This window comes from Athene noctua, chromosome 13 (genome assembly GCF_965140245.1).
Source record: "Athene noctua chromosome 13, bAthNoc1.hap1.1, whole genome shotgun sequence".
NCBI classification, from domain to species: Eukaryota; Metazoa; Chordata; class Aves; order Strigiformes; family Strigidae; genus Athene; species Athene noctua.
Genome location: NC_134049.1, coordinates 15,398,526 through 15,421,053, shown reverse-complemented (window position 1 = coordinate 15,421,053; position 22,528 = coordinate 15,398,526). Strand labels below are relative to the sequence as shown.

The 22,528-nt window shown below is 44.7% G+C and overlaps 1 protein-coding gene across 1 annotated transcript in view; it reads left to right on the top strand.

Annotated features, from left to right (window-relative positions):
* The first annotated feature begins 1,710 nt into the window (after positions 1 to 1,710).
* Positions 1,711 to 22,528, top strand: part of UACA (uveal autoantigen with coiled-coil domains and ankyrin repeats) — a 34,986-nt gene continuing 14,168 nt past the window's right edge. The window contains exons 1-7 of the mRNA XM_074917494.1: positions 1,711 to 1,862; positions 17,621 to 17,754; positions 18,256 to 18,344; positions 20,247 to 20,311; positions 21,210 to 21,267; positions 21,781 to 21,851; positions 21,958 to 22,064. Of these exons, the coding sequence (XP_074773595.1) occupies positions 1,806 to 1,862; positions 17,621 to 17,754; positions 18,256 to 18,344; positions 20,247 to 20,311; positions 21,210 to 21,267; positions 21,781 to 21,851; positions 21,958 to 22,064 (581 nt within the window). The 5' untranslated portion in view covers positions 1,711 to 1,805. The remainder of the gene's footprint in view (positions 1,863 to 17,620; positions 17,755 to 18,255; positions 18,345 to 20,246; positions 20,312 to 21,209; positions 21,268 to 21,780; positions 21,852 to 21,957; positions 22,065 to 22,528) is intronic.

Below are 22,528 nucleotides of genomic sequence, written 5' to 3'. Positions count from 1 at the left end.
GCGCAGATCCTTACGCAAACACCCTTTAGAGGTGCTGTGGCTTGGATGCGCTCTAGGAATTTGCTTTTTCAATTCTGGACCTTCAGCTAAAGGAACTGCTTGTATCGCCATAGGCAGAAAATAACTGGGGAATCCTGATCTCACCACCTTCCAGCTGCTGCTGTCATTTTATCCACCACATCACTTTGATTTGTGCCAGGCAGGATCAGATTACCTGTGCCAGTGGTGACACGATGACAATACCAGGCTGAAGTGGTGGGAACCAAGGTTCAAAGGGGTCTTACTGGCCTTTGAGAGCCCATGTGGTGCGAGCTGGCTGAATGACAGAGTTGTCAAGAGGTATGGGCTTCTGCTCTGAGGAGATGCTGGTTTTGGGAGTTTCCATCAGTGCCCTGGGAGCGTGGACGCATCCACAGGGGGAAAGGAGATGGCTCCTAAAGGAGAGAGGTTGCGGCTCTTTAGGGAGGAGAGCCCCGAAACCATTAAATGGCATTCAGAGCATGAACATCGTATCTCCAAAGAGTTCACATCTGGATTTAATCCCTTTTAGATGAGGCTAGGCTGGGGGTTAGACTCCTCTGGTGAAGGTTTTCATTTCGGAGCACGCTGGTACTTCCCAGTGCCCCTGATGTGCACAAAATTACAGTATGTATTTAAAGATACCAGATATCTTTCCCTCTAAACAGGCCACCTATAGAGAAACCTAATGTTTGAATATATGGTTTTCCTGAACTGATTAAAAAGCAGTGATATTTACCTCGAGCTCTGCTTATATTAGTGAGATATATTGATTGAATAGCTCCAATCCAGCTGTAATAAGCAAGGTTTTAGAATTTTAAACACAGTGCATGGGTTGTAATTAGTCTCAAAACTGTGCATGACCTTAAACTTCCTAGTGCTGTGCCACTGTGTGTGACAGGGCTGTGAGTAATGTGATGAAAAGGAGATGTTAAATAGACTTCGGGCTGAACAAAGCTCTGACCAAAACAAGCAAACTGCCAACCTCAGACATTCCTTACGCAGAAGCAAGGAGTTAATTACATTGTTTTAAATACTGCCTCTACTCAGCTTGTAAGATCTCTTGCGAATAAACGCCTCCCTTATTAAGAGGGAAGATGTTTGCAAGGACAGCAATCCGTTTGCATTTTCCGCTCCTGCAAGCGCGTGCCAAGCTCCTACCTCCTCCCTCCCGCCACCAGACCCGGGAGCTCTGTCCCCCTCCCCAGCCCGGCAAGCCCGGAGGGATGGGGGCGGTGTCTCCCCGAGGGCACGGGCACAGACGGCGACGGGGCGGCCCCGGCCGCCTCCCGGGCCCACGGCAGCGCGGGGCCCGGCCGCCCTCTCCGTGGTGGCCCTGAGGGGCTGCCCTGGCGTCCGAGCGGCGCACCGCCTGCCGCTGCCCCTGCCGCTGCGCCTGCCGCTGCCCCTGCCGCTGCCCCTGCCGCTGCCGCTGCCGCTGCCGCTGCCCCTGCCCCTGCCCCTGCCCCTGCCCCTGCCCCTGCCCCTGCCCCTGCCCCTGCCCCTGCCCCTGCCCCTGCCCCTGCGCGCCCCCTGGCGGGCGGGCGGCTCCGCACGGGGCAAAGCGCCGACGGCCTTTAAAAGGAGGAAGTCCCTCCTCCCGTTCTACCTGGTGATTGGCTGCGGCGGCCCAGCGAGCGGGCGGTGATTGGCTGCGGCTGGCGGGTGGGCGGGGCGGCGGGCTAGGGGTGCCGCGGCGGGTGGGGGCCGGCTTGTCCCGGCCGTGGCGGCGGCGGCGGGTACGCGTCGCAGGGCCGGTGCCGCGCCCGCCCGCCCGGGGCCGCGCCATGAAGAGCCTCAAGTCCCGCCTGAAGAAGCATGAAGCCGTCATCGGGGGCAGCGCGGTGGGTGCCGACTGGGCGCGGAGCGGAGGGGAGGGAGAGGCGGCCCCCTCTTCCCCCCCCCTCTTCCCCCCCCCCCCCTCCACCTCCGAGGGCTGAGGGCCCGAGAGTCCTGTGAGGGCGGGTGGGGCTGGGGGCTGCTGGGCTCTGGGGCTGTGGGAGCTCCGCGGAGGAGTGGGCGCTGCTGGGGGTGCTTGGGGGTGAGGCTGGGGAGCTGAGGGGTGGGGTCTGGGCTCTCTGGGGCTGTGTATCCGTGGGGTCTGGGCTCTCTGGGGCTGTGTATCCGTGGGGTCTGGGCTCTCTGGGGCTGTGTATCCGTGGGGTCTGGGCTCTCTGGGGCTGTGTATCCGTGGGGTCTGGGCTCTCTGGGGCTGTGTATCCGTGGGGTCTGGGCTCTCTGGGGCTGTGTATCCGTGGGGTCTGGGCTCTCTGGGGCTGTGTATCCGTGGGGTCTGGGCTCTCTGGGGCTGTGTATCCGTGGGGTCTGGGCTCTCTGGGGCTGTGTATCCGTGGGGTCTGGGCTCTCTGGGGCTGTGTATCCGTGGGGTCTGGGCTCTCTGGGGCTGTGTATCCGTGGGGTCTGGGCTCTCTGGGGCTGTGTATCCGTGGGGTCTGGGCTCTCTGGGGCTGTGTATCCGTGGGGTCTGGGCTCTCTGGGGCTGTGTATCCGTGGGGTCTGGGCTCTCTGGGGCTGTGTATCCGTGGGGTCTGGGCTCTCTGGGGCTGTGTATCCGTGGGGTCTGGGCTCTCTGGGGCTGTGTATCCGTGGGGTCTGGGCTCTCTGGGGCTGTGTATCCGTGGGGTCTGGGCTCTCTGGGGCTGTGTATCCGTGGGGTCTGGGCTCTCTGGGGCTGTGTATCCGTGGGGTCTGGGCTCTCTGGGGCTGTGTATCCGTGGGGTCTGGGCTCTCTGGGGCTGTGTATCCGTGGGGTCTGGGCTCTCTGGGGCTGTGTATCCGTGGGGTCTGGGCTCTCTGGGGCTGTGTATCCGTGGGGTCTGGGGTGAGCGGAGTAGAAGGGGCCGGGAGTTGTGTGGAGGCGCAGCGGGCCCCGGCTCTCTGGGGAGCTGAGGCTTTGCTGGGGACAGAGAGCGTGGGAGAGCTGGGGGGAAGGTGGTCTCTGGGATCTGTGGGGGGGCTCTCTCTGGGGCAGGCGTGGAGCCACAGCGCCCTGGCACTGGGGGGAGCTGGGTGCCAGAGAGTTGGGGATGTGCTGAAGGAGTGGGGGTACCAGCAGCGAGCCCCCGCGTGCTCTGTGCGTGGGGAGGGGGTGCATCAGGGAGAGGACCCGGAGTGCTGGTCTGGGGGAAGAGTGGGGTGAGCACATGCACCGTGCCTGGCACCCGGCCTCTTCGTCAGGCTGCCCTGGGTGACCTGCAGCTCAGGAAACAGGCGTACAAACGCATGTTACCTCTGCCTTCAGGTTTGCTTTCTGGCCCCAGCAGAAATTAACACCTTTTTTATTCCTCCCCCCCTACAAGAGCCTTAGGAGTCAGTGCTGAGCTCTGACTGGCAACCTGCCCCGGGGCTTGCTGAGATATGTCTGCATGGCATTGTCAGTAGCTCGTTCAACATTTGTAACTTTTGTGGCAAAATGGGAACCCTTACCCTGGTACACAGAAGGAGGGTTTGCATAGAAAGTGCACAAAAAGCTTTCAAAGTGACTGCTGGCTTTATGTGGTTGTGATTTATGATCATCCTGTCTGGAAACACTGGGCCTGGGGGAGTCGTGACCTCTGGAAACGTGGTACCTTTGTGGTGGTGCAATTGTCTGTGTCTTGTTCTCTACAGCTTCCAAAATTTAGGCTCGTGTTACCTGTCTTTATTGGTTTTCATTTTTACTTCATTCATCTCCTTGGATGACTTTTGGTGAGATAGTAACTGAAGAAAACAGTATTTGGAGATTACTTTGTGTGGTAAATCATCTTTAATTTTGACCGTGCAGTAAATGCTTCCCTGGTAGTCTGCTGTGGCAGTTGCTCTCCTAAGCTTACTGCTGCCTTCCTGCTCTCATTTGCTAAACTTGCCGCTGGCTACATGGAGTAGCGGAAAAGGGCAGGTTAATATGATACACCAGCTTTTATCAGTCGTCTTTTAAGGTATTAGCTATCTTTAAAATACTCCTGCACATTTGTCTCGGGTCTGAAGCTATTACTTGAAAATAATAGTTCATTTGGAAGATATGTAGATATTCAGGGTTGTAAACTGCTGACTGAACTCATCTTACAAAATGACAGCTCTGTGTGGAAGTGCCTCATTGTGCTGAACACTTCACTGTGCAAAGGAGTGATTCAGAAGTCTGTTATGATAATTTGTAATGTGTAGGCTGACACTGCTTAATGTTATTCATGAGTTGTCCTATACTTAAGAACTGTTTGTTATTTAAAAATAAGCCTATGATAATTTCAACAAATACTTAACAGCATCCATCCTTGGTTTTGAATAGACATGATTTTTCACTTCCATTGGTGAAGGCTCAACAAGCCTTCTTTTCAAAGTAAGTTTGAGCAGTCTTAATGCTTTTAAGAGCTGAAGTTATTCTAAAATATATGAAGGGAAATTACTTTCAGTGACATCCTTTAAAAACAGGTTTGTACCCATCGTGTACTTATCTCCGTTGTTTATTACATATTTTGGTTACTTGATCACTCCACCAGCTGATCAAACACCAGTTTAGAACCTTCCATGTGGGGGGAAAAAAAAAAAATTCAACCGCATGGGTGGGTGCTAATAGTGAGGCCAAAGGGGGGGGATGGTTGTGTAAAGCCAGGTCTCTCTAACTGCTGGGGAAGGAGGGGAAGTGGGTGGGAATCCTGCCAGTGTGAGCTTTATAGATCCTGCCTGAAAGGAGTGTAAAAGAGTTGCCTGTTTGAGAAACTTCATCCCTCTCTCCTGTCCCCACCCGGTGCTGTTTCCTTGGGGGTGGAGAGAAACTTAATCCCTTCATCATGCTTCTGAAAATTTTCCTCCAGGTTAAGGTAATAGTTACATGCCCTCTGTCTTCTGATGGTGATCTGTTGCAAATGGTTTTATTATGTGTCTCGCGATGGAGGGAAGCCATGAGAAGCAGCAGAAAGTAGAAATGGTAGTTATTATCAATTCCACAATTATCCAGAATGTTGTGTCTGAAGATGGAATTATCTGGTTTTGCCAACTCCAGCTGGCTGATGGTGCTTGGAAAATAATCTGAGCAGCCTGTTCAGTAACTTCAGTGCTCTGAATAGTGAGAAAGATGCTTGTCATTTGTACTAGTGGAGGCTGGAAACTTTAACACCAGCTTCTGTGGAACACAAAGCCTTTGGGGCATGGCCCTCACTTTCAGTCAGAGACGATGCCTCATTCAAAAACATCTACAAGATAGATTTTAGTTAATGTAGTCAAAACTATTGGGGTGATCAGAGCAGCATGTGCTGCTGGTATTGCTGAGATTCCAAAATACATGTAATATATGCTGATATTCTAAGTGTTTGTTTGTGATCTAGCTTGTGTTTAGGAAATGTGCTCTTCCAGTAAAATTTGAAATTCTGTCTAGCTGTATGTACAAGAACCAAATATGAAATGCTCACTGGTTGGTGTTTCTTGAGCAGATGGTTGGGGAAAGATTGGTTTATTTTTCTACAAAGTTATTTTTGTTTCAGATCTTTGCTAATCAACTTCCACCGGTGAGATTCTGTTGGCCTCTGGGGGCGGCCGGGGGGAAAGGTTGCCTGCTTATTTCTGTAACACTTGAGGAATAGATGTGGAGGTGTCCTGTTAAATTTGAGGTGCGTTATCTTATTAATGTGGGGTTTTAACCTCTCTTTCCTTGGTGATGAGGTCTGGAATTTAGGGAAGGGGGCTTCTGGACTGCTTGCCAGAGGATGGCTACTTACTGCCAAACAGGGGCTTTGTGGTTGTGCTTTGAGCACAGCTGAAGCTGCCTGGCTGAGCAGCAGCGGGGCTGCCTCTCGGGAGTTGTTTGCATCCGAAGAGAGGATGTCCAGGACCGAGCTGGTGTGAGATACGTGCTTCAGACACCAGCAGTGCTGCCTGAAGCACCTGCACGTAATGAGAAGGAGCAGATGTGAAAACTTCTAACAATCCTTTCTCCTCTGGGAAAAGTGATGTTGGACTTTTTTTAATTAAGAGAAACTGAACATCGTATATAATTAGCAGAAACCATTGTGCAAGAAACAGAGGTAGACATCTGAGTGCTTGCCCTGGTATGATGATTGTGATTATTAAATTGATATCTGGACAAATTCTGTAGTCAGTGGCAGCTGAACTTATTTAAGATTGTATTAACACTTTTTTCAACACTTTTTCCCCTTGGAGACTGCCTTATTTGGTTAAATGATGACTTTTCCTCTGGGTAAGGAGTGGAACTTTGTGGGTTGGCCCAATACACAATTAAACAACTACTACTGCCCAGTCAGCGGAGAGGGGAGGCATCACCTCTTGTTCTCATCTGACTGCTTTTATTAAGGGGATGGAAGAATACTATTTGTTGTCTGAATTTGTTAGTTAATCAGCAACCCTATATCTTTGTATGTACAGCAGAACAACTTTGTTAAATTTGTAGCACCAGTGTGCTGTAGAAAGCACGTTAATAGCTGAAGGAATGCAGTAAAAAATAGATGTTTGGCAACCTAGTTTTAACCAAAGATTCAAGATCACTTTGGTGTTGAACTTCTTAAAAAAAAAAAACAAAACTTGTGCTGCTGGTGGCACACACTGGTTTGTAATCTAACAAGATTTGCATAGCATTTTGTCATGACTCTGCTCTGTGCAAAGCCAAAACGGGTTTTGTCAGCCCTGCTGGTCACAATGCTATGACCTATCAGCAGAATTTTTCCAGCATTGCTGCTGTTGGCTGGAGGGAAGTTATTCTTCTCTCTTGACTACCTCTGTGTCTGTTGTGGGCCACCAAAGGTGACTTTACAATGCCATCTTCAGACAGCGTGGCCAAGAATCAGCAACACTATAATATTCAAATGTCAAATCCTAGGCTGACTGGTTACTCCTTCGAGTATGTTTGGGCTCCAGGAAGCATTATTAAGGCTCGTGCTAATGTGTGTGTTCCTTGGAGAAAACTGTGATTCATTTGCATTTAGTTAAATAGAATTAGGTGCTTGTTTGTGTGATGTTTGTGGTTGATGTTGAAGAAACGGGAGGTTAGTCAAGACAGGCAATTTGTGGTTCAGCAAAAGCTTTGTGGTACAGCCTGTTTACAGATGCATTGTAATTTTCAGGCTCCTTAAAAAGGAGTATTTATCAATGCTTTATCATTTTGGAATGTAGCAATTAAAAATATTTTAAAAATTGGAGGTACAGCGAGTGCTTGTGTGTAAGTTAAATGTCCTTAGCTGCTTTGCAGACGTGTTGATGCAGATAAGGCTGCTTGGTTATCTGTTTTAAGTTTATCTGACCTTTTGCTCACATACAACTTATGTAGTACTTTGTCAGTATTTAAATATCAATATTTATTAGCAAACAAATGCTTAGAGTGTCTGAGAGACTGATACTGTCTCCGTGTTTTCATTACTTAATGGTGACAGAACAGGATGGAGTCGGACTGTAACATATTCCCGTCTCTGTGCACACCTGCTTGAGGCTGCTTCCCTGCACCATGAATGTAATAGTCGTGTCTTGTTTCATCACCCCCTAATATTTTCTGATGCTTCGTTATTAATAAATGGAAGCACACAAATCAATCAGGCCTTGCCGGAGAGCTTGTAATTTCAAACTAATGGTTTGCCTCCCGGTGTGATACGCTGCTTTGAATGGCAGACAAAGGCAGCTGGACTCTGACCTTGCCGATGTTTTCTCCCCATTTAAAGGGGAAATACTTCTCCTGGGACTCCGACTTCCAGGGCTCCCTGTTATTTTGGTGGCAAAAGCTGTGATGCTGTCGTTGCTGTAAAAGGGTGTAATTTCTTTGATGTGTGTAAGTCACAGTTACTGTAAAAAGTGCTTAACAGACTGTTTTAAAGTGCAGCTGCAGAACCACCGGCTTGTTTTCAGCGTGCATAAGTAGCTCTGATCACATCTATTAGTGGACACTAATGATCTGTATCTTGGGGCTGAGAATTTGAGGATGTCTCATCAATATAGTGCACTTTAGTTGTATGTTGGCAATGAAACGTAAGGAAGTTGTGTTTAAAAACGATTTGAATGTGGTTTTTTTTTTTCCATTTTAGCAGACTTTGCATCCTTCAGGAGTTGTATGTGGTTCTTGGACACTTCCACTGTAGCTTGGGTGCTGTTATAGTTGATTCTGGTGTTTTTTTTCCCCTACTCCAGGTATGTGGAAAAGAGAAACTGGCTAGTAGTTAAGTACATGTCACTCCTTGTAGGTAGAAATACACTATTTGGCACAGATTTAGAGCCCTTGAGATGGTTTTGAGAGGACTATTTGACACATCACATAGCTAGAAGTAGATTTGAATACTTTCTTGATAGTCAATAATTTAATCTTGATGGGATATGCTAACTTGCAGTTGGAAGGAAAATGCCTTAAGAATAGGGTAAAATTGGGAATGTTTATGGTGAGATTTTAGATACTTGCTGTTTGTTTTGCTTTAACCTGTTTGCTTGGAGACCATTACCTGGATGAATGACAGGCTGCAGTTACATTTAAACAAGCCATGCACAACTCTCAGATGAATTCTTGATGCAAGCATTTTGAGCAATGCAAAATCAGAGCAGTCCTAGGAAGGCTGTTTTTGATCACTGTTTAGACTAAGCGTTGCCCACTTTGTAGCAGTCAGTGACTTTTCTGTAGATGGAGAAATTGCTGCATATGAGGTGGTAACATAACGTGCTGAGGGTGGGAACTTGCTGGGTGAGACAAGAACCCTTGTGGTCAAGCTGGGTCTGTTTTTTCCCTTATGTAGACTAAACAGTGCATCTTCTTCCTGCAGTTCTAAACTCCAGAACATTTGTATGTGAATACAGACACATCCTAATGAGGAAGATATGCTTATAAAATGCTATTGCCCCCCTCCTTGAGCTAACCCTTTCCCAAACCTGGTATGTGCAGTATTTTTCTAGACAACTGCAGATAAGCCAAAAGTCTGCAAGATAAATGACTGTTGGCTGATGTGCATCTGTACTGAAGGGAGAAGCTACACCTGGTCAATATATTTTAAAAATAGTTTCAGTAACTTACCCTTTCATTTTGTCAGTCTGGGCAGTTTTTAAATAAATCAAACTACTTCAAAAGCACTTGTCATTTTGTGCCATATAAAATCGCAGGGTGTGTCTGTTCAGATGTTTTGACTGCGAATGTACTCTGACCTCTGTAGAGCGAGCAGGAAAATTAAATGCACGGCCTGATAGATGTGCTGAGCCTGCCCTTCTCATCTGTGCTTGGCTTGTGACACACGTATGTTTCTCAGGTAACCCTCCTTTGTCAGCGAGTGTCTTTCTCCACAGGGAGAGCGCGTGACACCAAAGATGGACAAATTAATATCTTGTGACAAAGATTAATAGTTCTCGGTCTTTTCTTTGACAAGAATTATTCCATATAATGGCCTTCAGATCCTGCAGTTTTAGTTTTATAACTGTTTCCATAAAAGTATGATGTTTGTGTTTTTGTCTAGATAATTTTGTGAGCACTTGCCGTAAGTGGTGATGGCAGTGTTTTATCAGAGCTCTTTGCTCTCAGGTTTTATGTGCTTATGTCACTTGCTAATGGCATTAGAGGAGGACATGTCTGTTAATTTTTTTCATTAACAGGATTACCTGCTTGGCACAGCAGTGACGAGGAGCTGTGTTCGCTTTCACAGGTTTATGTCAGGTTTCAGGCTGAAGGGTTTAAGAGCTGCTTTGATTTACAACTGGTGTTTCTGAGGCGAGTTAGGTGACTGCTAAAGATCGTCCATGCTTTATTTAAGCTGTTGGTTTGTGCAGTCGCTGTTCTGCAGCTATGTAGGCAAAAGGCTTCAGAAACTCCGGATGAGCAACTCCCAGTTCAGATGGAATATCCTGGGCAATGCTGTTTTAGCAACAAATCAACTTGTCTCAATTTTTTTCACTGCAATATTAAGACCTGTATTTCTTGTGTCCCTGACCCTGTATTGTCTTTTTTTTTTTTTTTTTTCAAAGGTCAATGCATTCTCAAATGGGAGTTGTACCTCATTGACCAGACATCTCTTCTTGCTGCTATGAAAAGTCTTGGGGGTTCCTTTCTGGCTGCTAGGATTTCACTCTGGAGCACATTTGGGCTGAGAAAAATCTCAGCAGAAGAGCTGCTGGGATTAAAGGGTATTACAGAGTGTTTTCCAAAAGCCTTCATTTGCCTGTCCTGTTTGGGTCCCCATAACCATAGTATTATTCTCTCCTCCTGTGGCTTGGGATCACTAGTAAAACACTTTGAGTTCCTCACTGGGGATGCTCAGGTGGTCGTGTGTGCAGTAGTACTTCATGGGCTCTACCTGATTTTCTTTTTTTTTTGTTGAGGGAGAAGATGCCCAGTAGCTTCAAGCTCAGCTTTCTTAAGTATGGTGCTATGTTTACTGATAAATATCCTATAAACTTTATACCTTAGCTTTGCTAATTGCTTCTCTGCTTGTCAGCAGTGTACAAATAAATTTTTTTTTTTTTAGCCTATCAGAACTCCTCTTGCTGACAGCACCCCATATCTCTCAGTGCCAGCAATGGTGTGCCCTTTCCACTGCTCTCAGTAACACGAGAATGTCCTGTCTTGCTTCGCTCAGGAGCGAGAGTAATTAGTCTTGGTACCAAACATGCCCTGTGTGTCAGTACCTCTAGTGACAGGCATGAATCCTGTTGTTGCTCTCATATTTAAATACTTAATTGTAATGACAGATGAGGAACAGACTTGTTTTTGAGGGTTGTAGTTTTAGAGGCTACTATAAACTTTGACTCTGAACTATGCTGTATACTTATATCACCATTCTCAGCTGTTTACCGATAACCTTTATCTGCTGGCTGGGAGTACTGTGGCATACAGCATGGGGGTATGTGGTAATGTTGTGGGGTGGTCCAGGGAGAGCCACAAGATGAGGATTGCAGGCCAGTAAAGTAGCTTGACTTCTGATCTGCTAAATATCTGGTAAGGTAAAGAGCTTTGGCTTCAGAATAAAGTAGATAATTGTTCACGCAACATGTAGTAGGTTGTACGGTCCCTTAACAAAGGGTGTTGAGGATGCTAAAAGTTTACCCGGACTTGAGGGAAAACTGGGTAAGTTAATAGAGCAATTAATTGAGAGTTTTTAAGCATGCAGGTAGAATCCCTCTAGCCCAGGAAGTTTAAATCATGGATTGAAAGCTAGAAGAGCTTTTGGAAAAATATTCTGTGCTTGCTGAGGTTATATTGTTCTGAGCAGATATGTTCGGTGTCTGCACTGCTCCCGAAGGTGTTGCAGTACCGTGTGGATGTACAGAGTGCGTGTGGACACCGGATGCATCTGCTCAGTATTCTGAGAGCACGCCAGAGCCGAGCTGAGAGGAACAAGTACTGCATTTAATCCCCTGCAGATGTGGAGACGGGATATCCCTTATCTAGGGAGACCTGGAGTTGGGAAGAATTCCTGGCAGGCTGAGCTTAGGTGGAACAGGTGCTGTGTGTTAACAGAAAACGGGCAACAGTGTCTGTGGTGTGCTGGGAATTCAGCACCTCTGGAGATCTGCACTACTGGTCTGCCTGATGGTGGTCTTTGCTCTGAAAACCCAAGTCTGAATTAGGCTCCAAACTTAGGTTACACTGAAAGAATGCAACACAAGCATGTTTCATTATTTTCTACCCTTTGAGACGTCTTGCAGGACAATTTAATGAGTGTGAGCATGTAACGGGGCTGTGTTTACCGAAGGTGCTTGGTGCCGATGGAGTGGTGAAAGCTGGGTTTCCCGAGAGCTGCTGTCTCTGCATAGTCTGAGCTGGGCAGGGCTGTGGAATGTGGTTTAGCAATCCTAAATTTTGTGGTCAAGAATGTCTTGGGAGGATCTTCAGCATAAAGGGGCTGCAGGATGAGTGCAGCTCAGGAGTCACGAGGAATGTCTGCAGGCAGATAAAAATGGGGGCAAGTGAAACCTTTGGGATAAATTGGAGAAGACTGTTCAGCTGGAAGGTGCAGTCTTATCTCCATGGTTTCTTACCAAACTGATTTCAGTTAAGTGGGGTTTTTTATGCTGTTGCTGTCACTTGTGAAGCATATTTATTTTTTTCCCCCCAAAACGCTAAAAATGACAGACTTGGTTCTAGTCAGAAGGTAACTGGGGATGACCCAGTCATTGCACTTTTGCAGGGAGGCTTTTTCATGCGGGCACTAGTTGCAGAGAGGTCTTGGAACGTTCCTTTGGGACATGTTAGTGCTGTGAGGGGGAAGGCCTGGCGCTCACCGCAAGTTATGTGGGGTAGTTTAGAAGTTGCTGGGAAAGGGTCAGTTTGTGCAAATATGAATGAGTGATTTTTAAAAGTCTCTTTACTGAGAAATCCATTTATTAGGTTATTTGCAGTCTCCTGTGTGTGTATGTGGTATTTCTGGCTCTGCACCGTGTTTCTCTTCTGCAGACATAACAGTGGTTGCTTGTCATGTTGACCTAGTCCTCTAAATACAGCACTCGGGAGATCTCCATTTAAATTTATAACTTGTGAAAGGGGACTCTACATCTTCTCTACTGTTAATCATTATGCTGTCTATTTAATGTTTTCACAGCCTCTGTGACTCCTCTCATTTAACATGTTGGGAGACAGACTGGCAGCAGTAGTAAGCTGAAACCAGGTTCTATTCAGAATGGGTTTCATCGCTGTAAAAGGAGAATTTTTTTTTTTAAAGCAGAGGCATGTGTGTTTTCTAATTTAAAATCGGTTACATTTCTGTCAAAATAGGATCATGCATTCCATCTGCTCTGCAGTTGTAACTGTCTGAAGTCTGATCGTGAGTCTGTTTTCAGCTTTGTGGTGTGGTGGAATGGGAAAAAATTACTCCTGCAAGTATTTCAGTCTTTCTGTGTTATATTAGTGGTCATAAGTATGACCTTCATTAATGTCAGTGGACAGTTAATTTGACTAACGTGTTTGTTATTTTAAAGTGAGTGGTTGCATGTCTGCAGAGCATAACAACACTGTAGTAAAGTTTCATGCATGCTTGTCTTGTTAGTTAACATTAAATCTAAAATGTGTTACTCAGGACATGAGCATGCGGAGAATGTATTAATAGCTATTGCTTGGCTATCAAGTACTGGATTATCAGAAAATAGATCTGGGCTGATGAGACTGTCTACGTATTGTTTACAAGATATTTCAGATCTAGGCAATATTTACTTGTGAGTCTGAGTCACTCTGGCAGTCTGTTGCAACACAGAAACAAAAGCTCAGGGAGGGTTTTCTCGGGGATCGCTGGGGAGGGACAGGCTGAGCGGGCAGCCGGACCGCAAAGGGCTTCACTGGCCGGGCAGCCTCTGGCCGGGGGTAGCCCATTTTTTATTAAGAGTTATGAAGTCTGAAGATGATCCTGAAGATGGGGAAAATATACTGGGGGGTCCAAGCTAAGTGAAGGATGGAACAAGATGAATTCAGGGCAGTGGAGAGAATACATTTCTCGAAGCAGCCTGTTTGAACTCTGGCTTGGCGCTTTGTGAGCTGCAGTGCTTTGTAACTTGATGCGAGATAAACTGGTTGTTTCTGGCAGCAAGAAGCTGCGAGTTCTATGATGACTTGTTGGTTTTCCTGTGCAGCTAAAGACACAGTAGGTATCTTAGATTGCGTATCAATGGCAGTAGTTTACAACTGGAAAAATGCAAAAGCTGAAATATTGTAAATGTTTCGTAACTGTTTCTTTTTAATTAATGTGTGTTATATCTGTCTTTAGCAACTCTTCTTGTGAGGAATTTTCCTTAAATGTGAAATGCTTGGGTGACAGTATTTGATTTAGTACATCATAGGAAATGGATGCAATTTACTTAAGTGTTATAACCAAAGGGGAAAAAATGATTTATTTTTTTAATAATGCTCCTGTTAGTCAGAAGACTTATGAAATAGGAGCAAGGAATGACTGGTGGAGGGTTTTCTGTAGATTTGAGTGACTTTGTGCTGGGGGGTATAAGATGCGAGTATGGACCTCGTCAATCTAAACCCGGTGGCAAACATGCAAGGTGTGATCACTTTCCTCTAAGGACGTGAAAAGCTGTATGCAAAAGAATATAGAAGCAACAGAGCTTGATGCTGTGTATGTTCAGTTTCTAAGGTATTTTAAAACATAACATTTACATAATAAGGTAGCTTAGCAGAGGAAACTTTGCTGAGCTGCGGAGGAATACTGTCTTTGCCGCCGGCAACGCGTGCAGTGCTTGCTGTGAACAGCAATGCCACTGATGCAATGACTTTGTTAAGGCAGCCTGGTTGGCATGGCTTTTAAGCTAATGGATGTTTTAATTGATTGACAAATCAGTACTGTGCTTTAGCCGGGCAACACTAGTGGCTGTGATTTCATTAGTTCTCTATTTTTATTGCTTCATGTCACTTTTAGTGAGTATTGTACTGAATAAGCTATTGCTAAGACTTCAGGATTACTATAATCTTGTTTATCATGAGAATGGGGAATAAAGATGATCATGACTGCAACTCCACTATACAGATCTATTTTGTATAATATACATTCTACAGATGCAGGGTGGTAGCAGTGGGGTTTTGGTTTTCTTTGTATCTCCTCTTTCACCTGGCCAGTGCTGGCGCAAGGCAAGACCTTGCTCACGGCAGCTCTGGGCTCTGAGCTTCGAGACCTACGTGGCACTGGCAGCTCTCCGTTGTGGATCTTCCAGACTTCGTTATAGTCAATCTTGAAAAATGTTGGTCTTCCCTAGTAAGGCAGATCTTAAGGAGAAGGTAGGTCTGTCCTGGTAGAACATAGCTGTATTTTTTTCAGGATGAAGATTGTGCATAGATTTTGGTTTTTATCTATTCTCGCTTTCACGTGAAGACTGCTAGGACTTCTGCATAGTGGGTTTGGCCCTTTGAGGAGGTGGAGGAGTGTATTGTGATGAACCCAATATGAAGGCTGTGGGGTTGGTGGGCTGCTTTCTCTCTTAAATGCTTTCAGCTATTCTTTGGCTGCTCTGTTTTGGGAATTATTAGGTTTACCAGTTTTGATGTTCTTTGTTTGGTGAGGCATAGAACTTTCTGATCCATAGGGAATAGTAACTTCATGCACCTACAGGCTGCCTATGTCGTGCTGTTATCAGTAAATTCTTTTGCTGTGTAGAGTTAGATTTGAATATAATACTCCTTTTATAAGCCTTTTTCTTAAGTTAAAAGCTTCTTGAATATCAAGCCATCAGTGTTCAGCTTGGCCATGAGGTTTCTGTCACAGAACAGAAGTTTCTGAAAAGTGCAAAGCAGTTCAGAAAAGATCCTTTGGCAATTAAGAGAACAACCTCTGCATTTTGGGGTGGGATGCTTGGCCTGCATTTGAAGTAAACAAGGAAAAAGTGGGGAGTAACGGCTGTCTGAGGACTGAATGCACAGCAGTCTATTTATAACTCACTTGTACTTTCTTTGCACTCTACATTGCTTCGGTAATTGCAGGCAATTTGAAGCTATAAACTTGGCATTTCTTTCTACAGCTCAATAGATGTTCATCTCTTGAATATCGCACTTAGCTAAATTTTGACCCTTTGAACTGTAAGGAAAAACTGTCCTGTTGTGTATTTTGAGCATGCTTATTTGTTAAAATCTGAAAACTGCTTGGGACATCATGAAGGTGGTTCATACCTTTTTTTAAGAATGTCCACATTCAGGGAGTTGAGTCGGTACAGTCCTGTGCTGATGCCGTGTGCACACTTACATTGACTCGTGGCATTTCAGCATTTGGGTTCGTACGGTGCAGGGTTTGGGCACGCCCCAGTGCCGTATGGGACCGCCTGCTGTCCCCTACTGTGTGCTGGTGCCTTTCCTTGTAAGGTGGGTGCGGGTGGATCAGGTCAGTGGGCAGGTTCCATGGCCGCTCTCTCTGGACGTTTTCTTAGGGATCAGGGTGCTCCCCCGGCCCCAGGCATGCCAGGCAGAGCGGGAGCGGCTGGGGAGGGAGGGGAGGGATGCTGTTCTTGGCAGTAGCCTGTGGTGACGTGGGGTGGGAGGCAGCATCAAACTCTAGGCCCCTGCGGGTGGATGAAAGAATGTTTTGAGGAAAAGCAACTTGTATGAGCTGATAAGGTCAAAATAGGGCCTCTACTTTTTGCTTTTCTGGTGTTCTCTCATCAGTTCTGGTCAGGCATTGGCCACGAAAAACAGTGCAACTTTTCAGTAAAGCTGGGAAGCTCAGCTGTTCTTGATAAATGTGAACTTGGTTCAGAGCGGGCTAAATTTAGTACATATTTCATGTGTTGCTGAATTCCTGAAAACTGAAATCTGCCGTCGATCACATCTCACAATTGTCCTGTTCGGGTATCTCTCAAAGCTTGGTCCCACATGTGGAGTTCTCTGGTCCCTTTACTATATAAGGGTTGATAGAGGCGCAAATTGTAGCAGCTATGTCTTATCTGCCCACTTCCTTATAAAACACTTTTTTTAATGAATGCTGAAAAGCTTATACTGGAGATGATTACTTAGATGGGAAGTTGTTAGCAGTACTATTTTGGGCTTTGGTACTTGCAGTTCTTTGCTTATCTGTTCCTTTGTGTTGCATCTTGGTTATTTTTAAGTTTTGAGGCATGGACAGATATTTAATATATACAGAAGTGAAACACTGAATTGTTTTATTTAGACTATTACGAGTCAAATGATTGACAATAGAGGTAAACAAGACAACCTCTAGTTTTTATGTAATTAATGGAGTTAATTGGCTTGCTGATGTGAGAGAACAGTTGATGTGCCTTTCTGAAAAGGCAGGAGAGGGAGAGAGCTTTTCAGATCTATAGGTGCTGCAGAGAAAAGGGGTGGGAGTTCTTAGTGTGCATAGTGGAGAGATTAGAATGTGATAACTAGCCATTAGGAAATAATTTTCCTATATGATTAACGAAGGACTGAGCTGCAGGTCTCCTTGGACGCTCTCCCTTTGCCTGCAGTGGAGCTGTTGAGAGTTAGACAAGTACCAGGACAGCAGCGCAGAGCTATAGGTGACCTTGTGTGGGATTGCCTGTCTGCAGCAGTTCGGAAGTTCCTCTGCACTGTGATGTTTTTGAGAGATTGCAGGTTGCTTTTCTATAAAGTGTGTGTGTATACAAGTACATGTGCTAGCCCTCCCTTCGTTGTGAGGGCCTTAGTTTATTGCAGCCCCGTGCAGCAGTTTTCCTTGTTTGTTAATCAACTGCTGTGGGGGAGAGATGCATTTTTTTGGTCAGGATGGAAGTATCTGTGATGAGAGAAGAGAAAGTAAAGATGCAGTGAAAAGATGGCTGTCCTGGCAGATAGGTTGTCTTTAGACATCTTCCAGCCCTCTAATATGAGAAACTGCCTGAAAACCTGATTTGAGAATAAGGGTAGGACGCTACTGCGTGTGGCTTTAGTTTTAGTGCTATTAGACAGGACAAAGCAGAATGAGGAAAACCAAAGAGGTTTGATCCTAAAGGTCTCCTTTAGGACCAAAGTGACTTAACCAGCCTGTCTGGGAGCACTGCTCATCTGTGGTGAGCAGCCTGATTGAGATGCTACAGTGATGTTAGACACAAATAGCTCTAAACATCTTAACAGGTACAACTCTGCAAACAGATATTTTTTGTTGCATCCCCTAATTGCATATGATTCAGCCTATTACTGACATACCTTTAGCAGATCAATAGTGTACCATAAGCTCACTTGCTTTTCTAATTCTCTCTTGCGTAGCTGAACACAGACTGGAACAAATACGATGACAGGTTAATGAAAGCCGCTGAAAGGGGTGATGTGGAAAAGGTTTCATCAATCCTTGCAAAAAAAGGAGTCAGTCCTACTAAACTGGATGTGGAGGGACGATCTGCGTAAGTAATTCCCAGTACGCCAGTGATGGTGTTGGGAAGCTATTGAAAGTTACTCAATTCCTAAATGTTGCTGCTGCTCTGAAAACTCTTCTTTTTAATATATAAATCAATGTAATACATCATATTAGATTCTAGCCTCATCTAAACTAGAATACCAGATAGCTAGAATATAGAATTCTCATAAACAATCTTCACTTAGACGTGAAGATCAGTATTTAAATACTTGCTCTTGCCAGATTTGCGTATTAAAGGGAAATGGAAAGCATATTGGTTTTTCACCTGACTCACTGATTCAAGGTAAATAATGATTGCTTCTCAAGAAAGTTACTATGTTCCTTGAAGTAATATCTGCAAAACTCTTAACTGGATTTGCATGCTGTCCAAAGCTGGATTTTCATTATATAATGCTTTTACTATGCAGCTGTTTGCTTTTACTTTCCTGGTTAGTGTTACCATTTTTGTGTGTAAACCAGTTGAGCTTAAGGTATTTTCTATTTTTAGATTCCATGTTGTAGCATCAAAGGGAAACCTGGATTGCTTGAACACTATCCTTATTCATGGAGTTGATATCACGGCCACTGATGCTGCAGGTAGGTTTCCTCAAATGTCCATGTGCAACTAGCTGAAGTTCTCCAGCTTGGTTTTTATTTTGAGTAGAATTAAGCTGAACTGCAGGAAAGACCTTCCTCCTTTCTGTAGTTCCCTGTAGTTGGCAAAAAAGTTTGTATGAGTTGTTGCTGAACTTCAAGGAAATGGGTCATAGAATCATTCAGGTTGGAAAAGACCCTTGGGATCATCGAGTCCAACCATCAGCCCTACTCTACAAGTTCTCCCCTACACCATATCCCCCAGCGTCTCATCTAAATGACCCTTAAACACATCCAGGGATGGTGACTCCATCACCTCCCTGGGCAGCCTATTCCACCGTCTGACCACTCTTTCTGGGAAAAATGTTCTCCTAATGTCCAGTCTAAACCTCCCCTGCTGCAGTTTAAAGCTGTTCCCCCTTGTTCTGTCACTAATCCCCTGTGAGAAGAGACCAGCACCAACCTCTCTACAGTGTCCTCTCAGGGAGCTGTAGAGAGTGATGAGGTCTCCCCTCAGCCTTCTCCTCCTCAAGCTGAACAGTCGCAGCTCCTTCAATCGCTCCTCATAGGATCTGTTCTCCAGGCCCTTCACCAGCTTCGTTGCCCTCCTCTGCACTCACTCCAGCACCTCCATTTCCCTCTCGTATTGAGGTGCCCAAAACTGGACACAACCCTCCAGGTGTGGCCTCACCAGTGCAGAGCACAGGGGTGCTATCACCTCCCTACTTCTGCTGGTCACACTATTTCTAATACAAGCCAGGATGCCGTTGGCTTTCTTGGCCACCTGGGCACACTGTCGGCTCATGTTCAGCTGCTTGTCGATTAGAACCCCCAGATCCTTCTCTTCCAGACAGCTCTCCAGCCACACCTCCCCAAGCCTGTAGCCATGCATGGGGTTGTTGTGGCCCAAGTGCAGGACCTGGCATTTCAACAGGGTCATGTCTTGTCATGTAAGTTCATGAATGCAGCAGAATTTAAGAACTTTGGTTTTGTGCTTCTGTGATTGTGTATGTAGTCTGCTTCAGACTCACTGGTGAGATCAGCATTTCTGGCTGAGAATAACACTGTAAGAATGGTTTTAAATGAATTTGTGTTCATTTAAATACTAAAGTGTATTTCACTGAGACTTGTAAAGTACTGTATGCAATGAGGATTAGAATTAAATGATGTGGCAGGTGTTTGTGCATCCGTACTGAGCCTTGAAAAATTCAGAGCGTGTCTATGCTGCCTTCTTGATCTGCATGTGTGATATCAGAGTTTGTGTGAAGGTCTGATGCAAGAAGTAGTTAAAAATGGGTGCTAATTTTGCCTCAGATTGTTCACCTCATAATTTAACGTGGTTAAGGAATATTCTTTTGTTTTCAGCTTCATTACAGAAATAACCTGGCCTCCTCCTTTCATGTGGCAGATTATTTTTTTAAAATGCTTATGTGGAGTCATTTGCAGTATTTTGAGATTAATTTTGCTAATGAACTTGAATCCTTGGTTGCAATTTTCTGAAACAAAAGACTGTATCACAAATAGTGAAGCATATGCAAGAGAGGTGACAGTTATAGCACTGACAGAACTGGGGGGACTGACTGTTGTATCTAAATTGTGACTATTGATCTGAACCGTCTCTTGTTCTGAAATCAGTCTGGCAGTCTAATGACATGTGGCTCTTGCTGTTTTGTACATCTGGCACGTGATGATCAGGAATGAAGCATTTGGAATTATGGAGGGGAGTGATGACAGTATTTCCTTCAGATAAAAAACTGCTAGTGCTTCAGTGAAGTACATAAATTAGTGCTATATGATTAGTAATTGAGTTGCTGAAAAACAACATAGGTGTGTTTTATTTGTTTGTGATATTTCTAAATGCATGTTGAAAATAGATCCTGACTTGATGTTGATCTCTCTTTTTAGGTAGAAACGCATTGCACCTAGCTGCAAAATACGGACACGCATTATGTTTGCAGAAGCTATTGCAGGTACTGAAAAATGCAACTTGTCTGTTAATGGTTTTTATTCTTGAGGACAAAAGGTACTCTTAAACCTGCTGATTCAAAGTTGGACTGTGCTGCTCCTCTTTCTTTTTTTTTAAGACTTACATTCTTTTAAAAATGACAGACATGGGGAAAAGACCTTTTCATATTAAATAACAGGTTGTGGCTGAAAGAGCACTAAAAGAAAATAAACATTTTTTTTTGTCTCTTCGCATAGACAGTCAAATCAAGTTGTAGTTTCTACTGCTTAAAGAAAATGGAGCTGAGTGTCTGTTAAAGACTAGTGTTCCTTTTCTGGATACGTCTGCATTTAGGAACAGTAATACTGAAAGGTCTGTTCCAGAGTAGTGTTTTCTTCAAAAGATGGGCATTTATATCCCTAGTCTTTCATTAATGAAAACTTATTGTGGGATTGTCTTAGGTTTGTGTGCTATTTATTTTTAATTCATTTATTCCTGGACAGTTTGTGCTCACTTGAGTACTTTGTTTAATGTGTTCTTTTCATCTTCTGTTTATTTGATGCATGTCTCCATGCAAATAGAAATCTCACACTTCCTGTGGAGTGCCAGGACTAGTAGCGAAGGAGTAATGACAAGTAGCAGAGAATCTTGGCCGTAGTGAACAAACATTTGAAAGTGTCTGTGAAAAGTCTGTGATAAATTGTGCATTTTCCTTGCATGGTCTTAATTTACTTCTGCAACTCTAGATCAGTGTATTTAGAGCACTGAAGTGCATGTACTCATACCTCTGTTTCATATGTATTTGTACAGTGTACTGTATTTTTTCTTAAATCACTATTGCTTTAATTAAAACCTCAAACATTTCATGTTTTGTAAATGCAGTTTGAATCCTAATTGATAACTGTGGTTACTTATTTTAACAGTACAATTGTCCAACGGAGAACGTGGATCTTCAAGGAAGAACTGCCCTTCATGATGCAGGTAAAAAGTTTTTCTGGTCTGGTAACTGTAGTGTGAAATCTAGATTTAATTAATGGATTAATTTTCTGACGGGCCAAATTATTCTCTTTTAATTTTGGCAACTGTAACAGGAGAAAATGTTTGATGTTGTCATGACATTTGCCCTCAGTAACAAACTTAACAGTCTTAGCAGAGGTTGTAGGTCTGAAAGTCTCTTCTGCTGCCTGTGAGTTGTCTAGCAAAATCTGAAGCAAGTATCACAAGCAGTGTTTCAGAGCAGTGATGTTCCTAGGTTCAGATGCCTTTCCTCTGGACTGTCTGCCTTCTCATTATGCTATGCAGTGCCTCGAACAGGAGTGTTTGATTTCTTTCATGTTCTGTTGAGATGGTTGTGAGAACCAAGTCCTTGAGCCTTGTCATGCTTTAACTTAGTTGCATGAATTTTTGTAGAAGAAACACAGCCAAGGAGGCGATTGGTGTTTCACGAAGGTTGTTTTCAGCAGTGTAACTTGTTCTTTCTTTTTCTCTTGAAAGCTATGTCAGACTGTTCCTCTAGCATACAACTCCTGTGTGATCATGGGGCCTCAGTGAATTCAAAAGATGGAGTAAGTTGCTGCTTACAGCGTTCTCCTGCACAAACCCTATTGGAGTTCTTGTCTTTTCTCTGCTTTCTCTCCCTTTCATTATCTCTTTCTCCCCTCATCTCTTCAGGACGGGAGGACACCGCTAGTGCTGGCCACTCAGATGTGTCGTCCCACAGTTTGCCAGCTTCTGATAGACAGAGGAGCAGATGTTAACGCCAGGGACAAACAGAGCAGGTAATGCATGCAGAGGGTTGTCAGAATGCCTGTTGATGTTTAAGGGGTATAAAGATGTCCCTTGGTTTTCTGACTACAGAACAAATATGCTAAATTTGGTGGAAAAGAGCCTGGGATTTAGTTCAGAAGTGTGCCAGTTCAATAATGCATATAAGTGTGGCCTTCTTTTATTGCTTGTTCTTACATATACATGTAAGCTTGTTACTATCAGCAGAGAAACTGCAGCTGGTTGTTTTAAGGGTTTGTCTGTCCAAAGCTGCATCTTGCACCCTTTGGGATCAGTATGCAAAGTGGGTCATGACAGAAGTGATATTCTGTCAGGAAGTATTTGAGTCCCGTTGGAGCTCCAAAAAGACCTAAAGGCCTTGAAATGTTTGCTTCTATGTTCATGGCAGGCGGTCAGGAGAAGGGTTTTCTATCTGTAGCTGATATTTCTGCCAGTTATTTCTTGGAGGCTGACTGCC